This window comes from Callorhinus ursinus, unplaced genomic scaffold, assembly GCF_003265705.2.
Source record: "Callorhinus ursinus isolate GAN/ISIS: 27379988/994484 unplaced genomic scaffold, GSC_fseal_2.0 scaffold2, whole genome shotgun sequence".
NCBI lineage: Eukaryota > Metazoa > Chordata > Mammalia > Carnivora > Otariidae > Callorhinus > Callorhinus ursinus.
Window position 1 is genome coordinate 14,126,147 of NW_027397064.1, and position 14,923 is coordinate 14,141,069.

A 14,923-nucleotide genomic window follows, 5' to 3' on the forward strand; every position below is an offset into this window, starting at 1 on the left:
AACCTGCTGAGCCACCCACGCGCCCTGGGATTCTCACATTTTCATCTATTTGATTCCCATTGCTCTTTTAGGCCCCACTCAAGACTTCATGAGCTCCTCCAGGGATGGTGAGCTACTCCTGCTATTGTCTCCCTGGGCTTGTTATTATTATCAGCCTATTATTATTATCAGCCTATTATTATTATTAGCCTACATAGTCTATCCTAGTATTTTTTGCATTGCATCATTTTCTCTGTGACTTTCCCAGGACAGGAACTAGATCTTATTTATCTTTGTATCTTTAAGGATGAGGACTAACCCAGAATCACAGCAGCTGATTAAGAAATGTTGGCTGGCATACAATCTCATTCATATGTGGAATTTAGGAGAGAAAGCAGATGAACATATGGAAAGGGGGAAAAGAAAAAAAGGAGAGAGGGAAACAAACCATAAGAGACTCTTAACATAGAGAACAAACTGAGGGTGGCTGGCGGGAGGTGGGTGGGGGAGGGGCTAGATGGGTGATGGGGGTGAAGCAGGGCACTTGTGATGAGCACTGGGTGTTGTAGGTAAGTGATGAATCACTGAATTCTACTCCAGAAACCAACATTGCACTGGATGGTAACAAACTAAAAGTTAAATTAAAAAAAAAAAGAAATGTTGGTTGGAAATAAAGGAAGAAAAGATGAGACAGAAGCAAAAGTGGCCTGTTAGAGCACCTGGGTGGCTCAGCTGGTTGAGCTTCTGATCTCAGGGTTGTGGGATTGAGCCCCACATTGGGCTCTATGCTCAGGGCGGAGTCCGCTTGAAATTCTCTCCCTCTCCTTCTGCCCCTCCCCCTGCTTGCACACGCTCTCTCACTCTCTAAAATAAATAAATAAATAAAATTAAAAAAAAAAAAAGCAGCAGAGGTGGTCTATTTTTTCCAGAGATCAAAGAGGGTATTAATACCGAATAATGGTGAGGGGGTGGGAACACCCACACTCACAGTTAGATAACCTAGCACACCTGTTCTGCAGGACAGCTTGGTATTGAAAGCCATAATATATGTATTTCTACCCAGCAGTTCCATGACTGGAAATTTAAATTAAAAAGACAAAAACTGAAATCTGTCTTGGCAATGATTTTTTTGGATTTGACGCCCAAAGCAAAGGCAACAAAAGCAAAAATAAACAAGTGGGACTACATCAAATTAAAAAGCTTCTGCACAGCAAAGGAAAACATGAACAAAATGAAAAGGCAATCTACCAAATGGAAGAAAATATTTGCAAATCATATATCTGATAAGGGGAATTGTTTTTCAAATAATCCCATTAAAATGGGCAGAGGGGCGCCTGGGTGGCTCAGTTGGTTAAGTGACTGCCTTCGGCTCAGGTCATGATCCTGGAGTCCCGGGATCGAGTCCTGCATCAGACCCCCCACATCAGCGGGGAGTCGGCTTCTCCCTCTGACCCTCCCCCCTCTCATGTGCTCTCTCCCTCTCTCTCATTCTCTCTCTCAAATAAAGAAATAAATCTTTTTAAAAAATTGGTTAAAATGGGCAGAGGATCTGAATAGACATTTTTCCAAAGAAAACATCCAGATGGCCAACAGACACGTGAAAAGATGTGCAACATCATTCATCATCAGGAGAATGCAAATCAAAATGATGATAACATATCACCTCACCTGTTAGAAGGGTTATTATCAAAAAGACAAAAAATAACAAGTGTTGGCAAGGATGTGGAGCAAAGGGAATCCTTGTGTCCTGCTGGAGGGAATGTAAGTTGGTGCAGCCGCCTTGGAAACAACATGGAGGTTCCCCAGAAAATTAAAAATGGGGCACCTGGCTGGCTCAGTCAGTAGATCATGCAACCCTTGATCTCCGGGTTGTGAGTTCAAGTCCTATGTTGGGTGTAGACATTACTTAAAAATAGAATCTTGAGGGGCACGTGGGTGGCTCAGTCAATTAAGTGTCGACTCTTGATTTTGGCTCAGGTCATGACCTTGGAGTTGTGGGATCAGGCCCCACGTGGGGCTCCGTGCTCACCAGGGCATCTGCTTGGGCTTCTCTCTCTCTCCCTCTCCCTCTGCCTCTCCCCCCTTGTTCTCTCTTTTTCTCTCTCTCTCATAAATGAGTAAGTCTTAAAAATAAAATAAAATCTTTTAAAACAATTAAAAATAGAGATACCATATGATCTAGCAATTCCATTTCTGAGTATTTATCTGAAGAAAAAGAAAACACTAACTTGAAAAGATATTTGCATCCCCATGTTCATTTCAGCATTATTTACAATAGCCAAGATTTGGAAACAACTTTAGTATCTACAGATGGATGGATAAAGAAAATCTGCCACACACACACACACACTGGAATATTCAGCTATAAAAAAGAAGGAAACCTTGCCATTTGTGAGAATATGGGTGGAACTTGAGGGCATTACGCTAAGTAAAATAAGTCAGAGAAAAACAAATACCGTCTGATCTCATTTATATGTGGAATATAAAACAAACAAACAAAAAACCTGAACTGATAGATTAAGAGAACAGATTGGTGGTTGCCAGAGGCATTGGGGGTGGGGGTAGGTGAAATGGGTGAAGGTGGTGACAAAATAAACACTTAGTTACAAAATAAATAAGTCATGGGGAAGGGCGCCTGGGTGGCTCAGTCCTTAAGCCTCTGCCTTCCACTCAGGTCATGATCCCAGGGTCCTGCTCCGCAGGAAGCCTGCTTCTCCCTCTGCCACTCCCCCTGCTTGTGTTCCCTCTTTCGCTGTCTCTCTGTGTCAAGTAAATAAATAAAATCTTTAAAAAAAATAAGTCATGGGGATGTAATTACTGCACGGCAACTACAGTTAATAACGTATATTTGAAAGTTGTTAAGAGGGTAGATCTTAAAAGTTCTCATCATGGGGCACCTGGGTGGCTCAGGTAGTTAAGCGTCTCTTGGTTTTGGCCCAGGTCATGATCTCAGGGTCTTGAGACTGAGCTCCTTGTAGGGCTCTGCACTCAGCTCAGCTCAGCTCAGCTCAGCTCAGCTCGGAGTCTGCTTGAAATTCTCTCCCTCCCTCTCCTTCCCCCTCTGTCCCTCCCCTGGGTTGCATGCGCACACTCTCTCTCTCTCTCTAAAATAAAGAAATAAAATCTTCTAACAAAAAAGTTCTCATCACAAGAAGAAAAACTAGGTCGTGATGGATATTAACTAGACTTACTGTGATCATTTCACAATATTTACAAATATTGAATCATTATGTTGTATACCAATAATTAATAGAATGTTATATGTCAATTATATCTCAATTAAAAAAGACAATCAAGATATATGGAAAGATACTTACACAAAGATGTTGTTATTTTCAATGCAAAAACCAGAAAAAACCTAAAAGTCCAGCAATAGGCCAACTAAATTATAGTATATCCATGCTGTGGAGTAAGGTATAGCCACTAAAAACCAGGTTGAACGTTTACTGAGTGATTACCTTCGGGCAGTGGTATAATGGCCACCGATTTAACTCTTTCTTTGTATTTTTTCAAGTTTTCCCATCTGAACAATATCTGTAACTAGAAAAAATGATCAAAGGTACCCTTTCAAAGTGGCTTATTTTGCCATTTCAAACCTGAACATCAAAGAAAATCAAAACGTGAAGTTCGGCCTACTGGCCCGTGGAGTTACAACCAAGCCAAAATGTCCCAGTGGCCATGACTGCAGCCTCCAGCACCACCATTCTCGCCCTGAAAACACTAAGCATGGTGGGCCCCATAAGGGGATTCAGAGCTTCCCACCTCTGTTTGCCAGTTTCTCCAGACCCACTTCTCACCTGGACCCTGGACATTCATTTTTTGTTTGTGTTTTCAAAGTTCCTCTGACTGTAATGTGCAGCCACAGGTGGAAACCCACAGTTCTATTCCACTCTGCCTGTTCTGCAGATGAGACCCAGAGAAGTTCAAGGTAACATGGAGGTGGAGTCAGATCCAGGTCTCCTGATTGCTAAGATGGTTCTTTGTACTGGAGCAAGCCAATAAAGGGGAGCGTGGGTTTTTGTAGATTGACAGAACTGGAGGGCCCCAAATGTTTCAAAATAGGGGTGTAAAGACTTCTCTAAATAACCTATCTTTGGTCCCTGCCTCAACCCAACTGTAGAACTATGTCTGAACAAATAGTTATCAAAAGGTATTTATGGAGCACCGCACAATTTGGAAAGATCACTCCAGTCTAAAGTAATGACAGGGAAAGGCTCTGCAAAGTCTTTTTTTTTTTTTTAAGATTTTATTTTATTTATTTGACAGAGAGAGACACAGGGAGAGAGGGAACACAAGCAGGGGGAGTGGGAGAGGGAGAAACAGGCTTCCCGCTGAGCAGGGAGCCCGATGTGGGGCTCGGTCCCAGGACACCCTGGGACCATGACCTGAGCCGAAGGCAGACGCTTAACCATCTGAGCCACCCAGGTGCCTGCAAAGTCTGTCTTAATGCAACTGTGTTGAGTAAGCAAAGATGATAAAAATCAAAATACCATTCTATCCAAGGCTAGATTTACCCCAGAACAAATAAACACAATTCTAACCAGGCCTTTGCCCTCTTCCTCGGTCCCAGGATCCCTGCCTCTTGATCTTGGCTACTGCCAGGAATGTCCTCCTATGGTTACCCTTGCAAACCAGTTACCATTGCACTGAAAGCAACCTGTTCTCCTTCCACCCAACCTCTGCCAGGCTCCCAGCCAGCCCCAACACCTCACACCTTCACAGTGAGACAGATAAAATGAAACTGGAATTTTTCCCTGGAAGGTCCACAGAAGAAAGCAATTTAGACTTGAGCTCAAAAGGCCCCACTGTGCGGATATCTGGGAAGTCCTCAACAAAGCCTTTAAACCTTCAGGACTCAGACCTATTTGTGAAAGGCATGATTACTGGGGCAATCTCGAGGTCCACTCTGATTTATTCAATGACAGCTTTGTGCAACCCCAGCCCAGCCCTGGTTTGAAAAGGATGTAGTTAATCTGTAACTTAGCAGTGCCTGGTGTTGCATGAGAATTGGTCAAGGAAGTCCTTCATCATTTCTGCATTTGTCCTGTTTTAAGGATTAAAATAAATACGGCAAATGTGGGAGGTGAGAAAAATTAGATGTGTTGCATTCTAAAGCCACCCAAATGAAGAACGCACTTCTCTATTGTTTGGAGGGTCTTAAATCGGTGTCTGAGTGCTGCCTGATTTCTAGGTTACGTGGAAAACATTTGATTCTCCATAGTTACTCTTCAATTAAAAAAAAAATCTTTAATCTCTTATTTTGAATTTTTAGCTCTCTCTTACTTTTTCATGATCTATAGTGAGTGCCGTCGTCTTTGGGATGGGAAGGGGCAAACCCCTACCATTCTGCTTGCTGAAGCAGCAAGAAGACAAGTCTTTCCAAGAAATCTGCTTATCTTGCTTTTAAAGGGCAGATTTTATATTGCAGTCTGCACTCATTTATTCACAAAATTCACTGAGCTCCCAAGTGAAGAAACTAATGAGCACACCAGGCAAGTTTCCTGCATTCTCAGAGCTTTTCACCCAGTGGAGCAGATTGGCAATAATCAGATACTCCCCTCTCCCAAGGCCTATTTACGCAATGTGATAAATGCTGTAATGAAGAATCACCAGAAACAAAGAGAACCTCTAAAAGGGAGAGTAGACTCCAAGGCGAGCAAAAGTGTCTCTTGAAGAACTGACCTTTGAAATTGAAGGATGAGTGGGGTTATTTGGAGAAAGAACAGGCGGCTCAGGCCGGCCATGGGCTGGGCAGAGGCCAGAGCCCACAGGGAAGAATAGCTTGTTGGGTCCCTGGTGCCAGTTACAAGAGACCCACTGGGAAGGACGGGGATGGGGTTTCTGCCCTGGTGTTGGTAGGGGGTGCAGTTTGTAGATCTCTCCAGGAGCAATTAAAACTGTCCCCTTAGAGTCCTATTAATTATCTGGGACAGGTATGCAATCAGTTTCCTTTTGAACTCTCCCTGTATTTGCAAAATATTAATCTTCCCAAGTCACCTGAAACAGACCCACCTTTAAAAACATTCATTAAGCTCTCATGTATCAAATGCTCTCCTGGGCTATTCCCCCCCCCCCCCCTCACACCCCAATACAGTGACTTCTTATCGTGAATTTTTAGCTTCCTCTTAGTATTTCATGGTCTATAGTGAGTAAGGTCGTGTGTTGGACCGGAGGAGAGAAACCCCTACTGTGTGGCTGAATGCACAGGCTTTTTAAGCAGGTGGAAGTCACCTCTCAGCAAGACATCTGCTTATCTTGCTTTTAATGGGCAAGAGGATCCTTTTCCAGAATTGAATTTCATTACCACAGGTAATGTTTAAAACAGCCTGAAAAGCATTAGTGGGAAAATGCACCCTGCTTCAGTTTCCTGAATTGGAGAAACAGAGGAGGAGTGTGGGGGGAGGGCATCAGAAAGCAGCCCGTGCGTCCACCCGTGTGTTAAACAGTGTGTACGTGTGCGTGCACAGAAGATGCTCTGCCGCATTTCAGGTATGTGACTGGTTCTTAGCTCCTCACTCTGTCCCATTTTTAAGACAAGGCAAAAGGGAAAGGGGGGGCGGGTCTCAAACTCACCTAAAAGTTACTAGATGTCATGTGGGACAGAGCAGGAACAATAAAGAAGAAAAGGAACATTATAGAGGATTTCTCTAGAGTGGAGGACACACCCCAACTTCACCCTCTCAAATAAATTTTGTAATTCAATGCCGGCAATATGCCATCCCACACTGAAGCCAGGTTCTTCGTAATTCCTCAGTTAGGAGATCTGGAAATCTACACGTAAATGAATGCCACCTTCCTGTCACCAAAACGGCTCTTCATTCCCCCCTCCCCCAAGAAAAGGAGCTGGAATCGTCAGTACATTGCTTCCTTCCTCCAGTGCCACACTTTGAGCTCTCCCAGGGCAAGGGCAGCTCCTGTGGGTGGCCAGGGCCCATGCGGAGAGCCCTCCCGCAGCCCTGGCACGCTAGCATCTGCAGCCTGTTCGGTCCCTCCCGCACGGAGTCCCTGCACCGCGATGACAACACAGGCCGGCTCCCCAAAGCCGCAGTGGGTTGTATAACCACACTCTGAAAGCCTGGAGGGGAGCGCAGCGAGCTTCTCTCTCGACTGCATCTGTTAGAAGTCTCTGGTGCCAGTTACAAGAGACCCACTGGGCAGGACGGGGATGGGTTTTCTGCCCCGGTGCTGGTAGGGGGTACAGTTTGTAGATCTCTCCAGGAGCAATTAAAACCTGAAGTTCCGTCCTTAGAGCTGGAAATGCAGGACAGTGAAGGGCACAGCGAACCCTGCTACACCCCTCGCGTGCGGATCAGGCGACGGGGGATGGGGCGGAAACTAATGAATCCTGCGGGAGTCCTCAGAATTTCTCCCCAGAGAAGCCTCTCGCGAAAACGCCAAGGACATCTCCCCTCCCCTTTTCAATTACGTAACTCTTACACATTTGGGAGAAAGCTCAGGAACATGATTTCACTTAGGAAGGGAGAAAGTCTTTAGATGGATCTAAAGCTCCGGGTGCATCTGATGTCAGAACGGACGGGGGTGATACCTGGCAGCGGTAGAGGTGGCATCCTGGTGACTGGACTCCCCGCCCCCTCTGCCCTCCATACCCCGCGCCCGGAGACGGGTCGCCGCCGGGGATGGCGTTCGCCCGTCCCCGCGTCGCGGAGTCCGCGGGACCTGCACGTCCGCCGGCTGCGGCGTGGGCTGCCCCCTCCCCCACCCCGGCGAACACCTGTCTGCGGTTACCTGCGGGGCCGCGATTCTCCGCAGCCCGTTGGCCGGCCCCCGGCCGCCCTTGCCGTTGGCTGCAGGGAGCTGCGCGAGCCCCCGCGCCGCGCCGTTCTCGCGCGGGCCTTCATCCAGCGCCGGGAAGAGCCCGCAGCGGCGCTGGAAGCGGGCGACGAGCTGGGAATCCTGCAGGCTCCGCAGCAGCTCGGCCATGGTGCTCCCGGGCCCGCGCGCCAACACTGGCACGCCGATGCCCTCGGCTCGCACTGTCCCCGCCGCTCCGGCACTCGCCCGGCCGGGCACTCGGGGCGGAGGGCGGGCGGGGCCCGGGGCGCCAGCCAACAGGTGCGCCGCTCGGGTCCTAGCGCCGACCCGCGCGCGCGGCCAGCCAGGTGACCGCCTCCACCTTGCGCGGGGCACGTCCGCCCTCCTTGCCCTCCCCGCGGGCTCGGAAGGGCTCGGGCGGTCCCTGGCGTCCGGCCTGCTTGCAACTAGGCGGAGGCGCACAGGTGTTTAAACCGCGCCTCTCTTTGTGCCACCGCGCCCTCCCTCCCCCCCCCCGCCCTGTCCCTTCGGGCTGGCGCGGAAGTGCCACCTAATGGGGAGCGGCCGAGCACGTGTAGACCAACGGGAGTCCTTCTTGCCATGCGCGGGCTGGTCCCGGAGTGACCCCACTTTCACTCTTGAGCCCAAGGTGAGGTCGGATTTCTTTCCAGCTTCCCGCACTCAGGCGTCTACTCCTGTCTTTCTTTGCCTGCTTCCTGGAAGAATGAGCCCTCTAAGGAAGATCCCCAAGTTTTTTCCAAACTGTGATGCAACGTTTCCCCGAAGCCCGACCTCCTCGACCTTGCTCAAGAACCGAGGAGGTTCAAAGTATACATGAATCATCCTGAGTCCTTGAGCTTGTTCTTGTGATTTGGCAATTGGTGAACACTTTTAGACGGGTGTGGAGGAAACGCTACTCTTTCTCAGTTTTCTGCATTGGGAAAGATGATGCTGCCCCTCCCTTCTACTTTTTTGCTCTGCCTCTAATTACAAAGGGGCACTGGAGAGGCGCAACAAGATCGTTCACGATCTTTAGACCCTAAGGGAACCAGGTGAAGGGAGGGGAGGAGGATTTGACATCTCACCGCACCCCCGCCTGCTTTAAAGATCTCAGAAGGCGAGGAACAAAGGAAACGTCCTGCAGGTGCCCTTGGTTTTCCTCCCTCCCTCCTGAATCTCCTAGCAGCGCTGAGATTCCCCCCACGAGGGCCTCTGCACTTCCTGACAAGGAGTGAGAGGCACAGTCAAATCAGGCCGAGCTGATCAGCCTGCAGCAAAAGTGCAATCCTTGTCTTTCTGTCTTCAGTTGATGGCAAGAGGTTGTGTGTTACTGGTAGCCCATGCAAAGCCTACTATTTGGTTGCACAAATGACTATGCACAAACACCTGCCACTTTCCTGTTTATCCAGTTGTCCTTTTGGATCAGGAAGTCTTTAGGATGTAGCTTCCAAGGATGGTTTGGTCTCCCTCACGCTTTCGTTTCTGTGCTCCTTCCCAATGTGATGGAGGGGCAAGATCAAGGTGACAAAGAAAGCAATGACACTTGGGAGATACTTAGTTTACAGAAGCAGCACAGGGCTGCTGTCACAATCCAGCTGTGTGACACACAAGAGCTATCCTGCCCTGGAAGCAGACAGCTCCCCTCCCCAGCGTCGCTGTCATTTACAGCCCCTGGGACAAAACCCTATCGTTTATTTTTAAAAGCTAAAGTTGGACTAAGGCAGGACCTGTTCTTTTTATGTGTGAAAGAAATAGGTTCTCCCGGGCGCCTGGGTGGCTCAGTTGGTTAAGCGACTGCCTTCGGCTCAGGTCATGATCCTGGAGTCCCGGGATGGAGGCCCGCATGGGGCTCCCTGCTCGGCAGGGAGTCTGCTTCTCCCTCTGACCCTCCCCCCCATGTGCTTTCTCTTTCTCTCAAAAATAAATAAATAAAAAAATCTTCAAAAAAAGAAATAGGTTCTCCCATGAAGACACTTGAGTGGTGTATCTCTGAGATATAATGCTTTAATTTTCCTTTCTCTCAATTAGAAAAAAGCAAAAAGCAAGCATGGCACATGTAACATAAGATGAAAGAATTGCACATTCAGATAATGTATTTTATCTCCTTGGAGGACCAAGTAATGGCTCCAGCCTCCAGGGACTTGTGATATCACAGTGTGCTTCGGTTTTTTTCCTGTGATAAAATAATAATCTGTGCTTCTTGTCTTGTTAAGGCTATTGTGAAAAATCTTTAGATAAGCTCTATAAGGCAACCTGGTGAGATAGCCGTAGCATTCTGTATTGGGCCAGAGCCATTCAATTTAGGAAGGAGTCTTCAGGAGGATGTGGCTCTGAACAATTTGAGCGAGACTGAAAAGCCAGTGACTTCTGGCAGTGATCTGCATGCTTCCCCTGATCCTCTCTTTTAGGGCACAGGCTGATGTTCTGAACATAAACTTCCCAACCAATCTAACAAAAATCAATGTCCTCAAGAAGTGGTAGGCTGAAGGACTGCTCTAGCATAACATTTAGTGGAGAAGTTACAAGGTAGCCTGAAGTCATGCATTTAATAAATAAAGTTGATGCAGGAAAAATAACCTGTCGTTGTTTGGACAGTTTAACACTAGTCATGCCTGGGAGAAATAGATTTTGCTGGCTCCCCTCCTCCACCCCCAGGGCAGAAATCCAGGTATTTGTACTTTGCTTAATTGTGTATATATAATAATTACTAAGTGACATATTTTAAAGGACCGGCAATGGAAGTATTCATTAGAGTAAAGGTTAAGCTACTGTAGCAAAGAGACTCCAAAATCTAGTGGCTTAAAGAGCACAGCTTTTTATTTCCCTTTCATATAAGAGTTCCAAGGTGAGAAGTCTGGGTTAGTAGGAGGCCCTGCTCCATGACAGTACACAGCAACTCAGATTCTTTTCATCGCGACCCCTGCCCCACCCCCCTGGGACCAAGCCCAAGGTCACTGTCGTCTTCTGCATGATTGAAGCTGGGTGATGCGCACATCTGAAATCCCTGAGTGTCCTGAGCAGCAGCTTAGGTTCCATCAGTAATAACACAGTCACATGGCCCAAGACAGGCTTGCAAATGTTATCTCTAGCAGGACAGCCTATGTCCAGCTTTAACTGTATTTCTGTGAAAGCAGGGAGGACAGATTTTTGGTGGACAATCAGGTATGGAAAACAAACCAATGTTGGTTTGAATGTTGTAAAATATAAATCTATGTTATAATTCCACCCATCATCTGCCCAATTTTATCTAGGCAGTCTGTCTTTAATTTGACACATTCTAAATACTCATGTGCAGATACAATTTTTTTTTGTAAAGAAAGCACTAAAAATAAGTAAATTCAAAGGGAAACCTGTCATCTCTTTGTTGAATCAAAATGAGGAAATCTAAAAGAAATTGATGTCAAGATGCCTTTTAAATGAAAAACTTTGGTATTAACTGCATTATTTTAAATTTTGATTTAGAGTTCTCTCTCTATAGAGCAGGTCACTTCCACATTTCAACCAAACCATTCAATTTTCAACTTGGCAATATTTCCTAGATCAAGACATATCCAGGGTTGGGATTCTGTATTGGTTATCTATTGCTGCATAACAAATTTTCCCACAAATAGTGGCTTAAAATGGCAGCATTTATTATCTTGAAGTTTCTGTGGGGCAGGAGTCCAGGAGCATCTTAACTGGGTCCTCTGGCTCTGGGTTCCTCACAATGTTTCAGTCATCTCAAGGCTCAGCTAAAGGGGTAGATCAGCTTCCAAAATCACGTAAGTGGTGGTTGGTAGATTTCAAGTCTTTGTGGGCCATTGGCCAGAGGCCACCCTCTCTTCCTTGCCATACAGGTCTCTCCATAGGACAGTTCACAACCCAGCAGCTTCCTTCATCAAACAGAGAGAATCGGAGACAGAATCAGAGCACGACAAAGTAGCCATCTTTTATGATCTGATATTGGAGGTCACACCCCAATACTTTTGTCATGGTCTACTTATTAGAAGCCAGTCTGTAGGTCCAGCCCACAGTCAATGGGAGAGGGTATAAGACAAGAGCGTGAACAGTAGGATGTTTGGATTAGCAGGGGCTATTTTGGACACCGCCTACCATAGGTTCTCACACCTACATTAACTTTCTAACTTCATCTCCACAGTATCAATATTTATCATCCCAAAAAGATATGATACAGAGCCTTGGCCTCAAAGAGCTTCTATCTGTTGCAGAAATAAGATGCACATACACACACAAGAAATGTGCAATTACATGAGAACATGTGTAATGGAAGACCTAGGGCACCAGAAGACTAATTTCTAGTAAAAAACTACATGTACCACAGCTGTAATTCTCAAATCTGGGATCAGAATTACCTTACAAATCTGCCAGTTACAGACACCTTAAAGACAACTGAAAGACAACTGAAAGCAGAAATTATTAAGTTGGAAAAGAGAAAAAAAATGAAACTGATAAATAAATCCAAAAAGAGTCTTTGGAAAAAATTAACAAAATCGAAAAACCACTAGTATGACAAAGAAAGAATAAAAGGAAAAAAGATGAAAGCTTGAAATTAGAAATGCTAAGGAAAAATAATCACCAAAAGCAGAGGAAATTTTAAAAGTCTTTAGAGGGTACTTCCCATGTCCCTGTGCAAACAGATCTGAAAATGCAGATGAAATAGATAATTTTTTAGAAAGAAACAACTTACCTAAAATTGGCCCCAGTAAAGAATGTCTAACACGGCAATTATCACAGACCGAGATAAAGGGGCTCAAATTCTCCCCCATAAAAAGCACTTAGCCTAGATAGTTTCACAGGGAAATTCTACCCAACCTTTAAAGAATGGATAATCTCAAAGCTACTTATTCTAGAAGAAAGAATTTTTCAAAATTCCTGTTATTAAAGCCATTATGATATTGATCTCAAAACTGAAAGAGCACCAAAAGGAAAACAGATGACTGTCACTTGTGAGTAGGGTTCAAAAATCAAATATCAAATATCAAATATCAACAGCTGAAATCCAAAGTCCATTTAAAAAAGAATGTATTGTGGCTAAGTGAAACTGGTTCCAGTCATAACATGAACAAGCATCGTTAAATAACAAAAAAAATCCACCAATATGATCCATCGTATTAATAGTGCTAAGGAGAAAAGTCATATGATTTGTTATATACGTTGAATTGTGTCCCCTCCCCCCAAAAGATATGTTGAAGTCTTAGCACCCAGTACCTCAGAATGGGACCTTATTTGGAAATAGGGTTACAGCCGGTGTAGTTAGTTAAGATGAGGTCATACTGGAGTAGCGTGGGCCCCTGATCCAATGTGACGGCTGTGCTTCTAAGAAGATGGCCCTGTGAAGACAGGCACACAGGGAGAACACCATTGAAGATGAAGGCAGAGATTGGAGTTACGCAGCTGTAAGGAATGTCAAAGATGGCTGGCAAACCACCAGAAACCAGCAAGAGGCAAGGAGGGACTCCCCAAAGGGGTCTGGGAAGGAGGTGGCCCTGCCAACACCCAGATCTCAGGCTTCCAGCTTCCAGAACTGTGGGTTAAAGAATTCTATTGTTTGAAGCCACCCAGTTTGTAGTACTTTGTCACAGTAGCCCTGGGAAACTTGGACAGGCTCATTTGGACACATGCAGAAAAGTCATGTGACAAGTCAACACGCATTCTTGTCAAAACCCTTCAGTAAAATAGAAATGGCTGTTGTGTCTGGGGCCATGGAGCACTTGTGTTTGGTTGGAGGGGAGAGTTCCCGGATTGTGTAAGGGAGTGACGTTAGAAAGAGAAACTGTGTCCCTATGTAAGCAGGGGGCCCCAAATGGCAGATTATAAAGTTTGTGGTAGATGTTTGAGGTCATGAAAAGCCACTGGAAAGCAAATGAAGAACCTGAGAAAAGCTGTGTTTCCAGACAATGACTGAAGAGGCTGGCTATCAGATGAATGGTACGTGGGAGCAGGGAGAAGCTGCGGGGGGGGGGGGAGCATCATCACAGGACCATGTCAGTAATTCAGATTTCTTAAAGGACTTTCTCAAGTGGGATTTTACTTCATTGCATAGACAAGCAAATGTGAATCTACTGTTTGTTTTTTTGAATACAAATGGTCACATTCTTTACATGATGTTCTTGGTCTTGCTTCTCTTACTTATGATATAATTAGAGATTGTTCTGTATCAGTGGAAGAGAAGCTATATTTTACCAGTCACCCACTGATGAACATTTGGGGTGCTTCCAAACAATGCTATTCTTGACTTGGATGTCATGTTCAGGCAGCTCCAGTCCAGTGTTGGCCAAGGTGCCAGACAGAGCTGATTCTGATCCCGGAGTACCTTTGGAAGCCCACAGGACGACCGTGCGGGTAGAGAAAGGGACCAAACCTGGTCTGGAAAACCTGTCCAACCCAAGGTGAACTGGGTGGGTGTGTTCTCAGAGCGGTGGAGAATTCCAGTAAAGGCAGTTATATGACGACTGCTCACCTTGTCTACTGAGGTCATTGTAGTGAGAGCTACATTCTTAACACAAATAACAATAACCTCCATGGATTGAATAAATACTGTGCTAGTTTCCTAGGTCTGCTGTGACCAATGACTATTAACTGGATGGCTTCAGACAACACAAATTTATCCCCTCCCAGTTCTGGAGGCCAGAAGGCCAAAATCAAGTTGCAGGCAGGGTTGTTTCCTTCTCGGGGGTTCACAGGGAGGATCTGTGGTGTGCCTCTCTTCTTGTTTCTGGTGATTGCTGGCAATCCTTGGTGGCCCTTGGCTTGTGGGAGTATCGCTCCAATCTCTTCTGTTGTCACATGGGGTTCTCCCTATGTGACAGTATGTACATTTACTAAGAGTAGGCACTGTTTCCGGCTAAGTTTAACAAAAACAACAACAGAGCCCTTGGATCATGAAACATATTTCAGTAGGGAGCACAGCTAATAAGAAATCAAGTAATATGTAGTATTAGGGAGGGGTAAGTGCTGTGGTACAGAGCAAGGTGCTGGGAAGGGGGAAGGCATATTTAGGTAAGAAGGTTACTTCTGAGAAGGGATATTTGTGTAAAGACCTGAAGAAAAGGAAGGAGCCTGCCCTACCAAGATCCAATAGGGCCATGTAGGCTGTCATAAGGAGTAATACTCCCACTTTACAGATGAGGAGACTGAGGCTCAGAGAGAAGAAACATGCCCAAAGCTCACA

At 45.8% G+C, this 14,923-nt stretch overlaps 1 protein-coding gene across 7 annotated transcripts in view; it reads right to left on the reverse strand.

Moving 5' to 3' along the window:
* SGPP2 (sphingosine-1-phosphate phosphatase 2) overlaps window positions 1–14,923 on the reverse strand; it is a 176,371-nt gene that overhangs the window by 97,155 nt on the left and 64,293 nt on the right. The window contains exon 1 of one of the 7 annotated variants that reach the window (XM_073878098.1): window positions 8,303–9,570. The exons of 5 other annotated variants lie outside the window; for them this stretch is intronic. Coding sequence is in view for 1 of the 2 variants with exons in the window: in XM_025890980.2 (XP_025746765.1) it covers window positions 7,726–7,920 (195 nt within the window). In the remaining variant the exon portion in view is untranslated. Of the gene's footprint in view, window positions 1–7,725; window positions 8,260–8,302; window positions 9,571–14,923 lie in introns of those variants that run through there. One more of the 7 variants, XM_025890980.2, reaches the window with a different exon arrangement.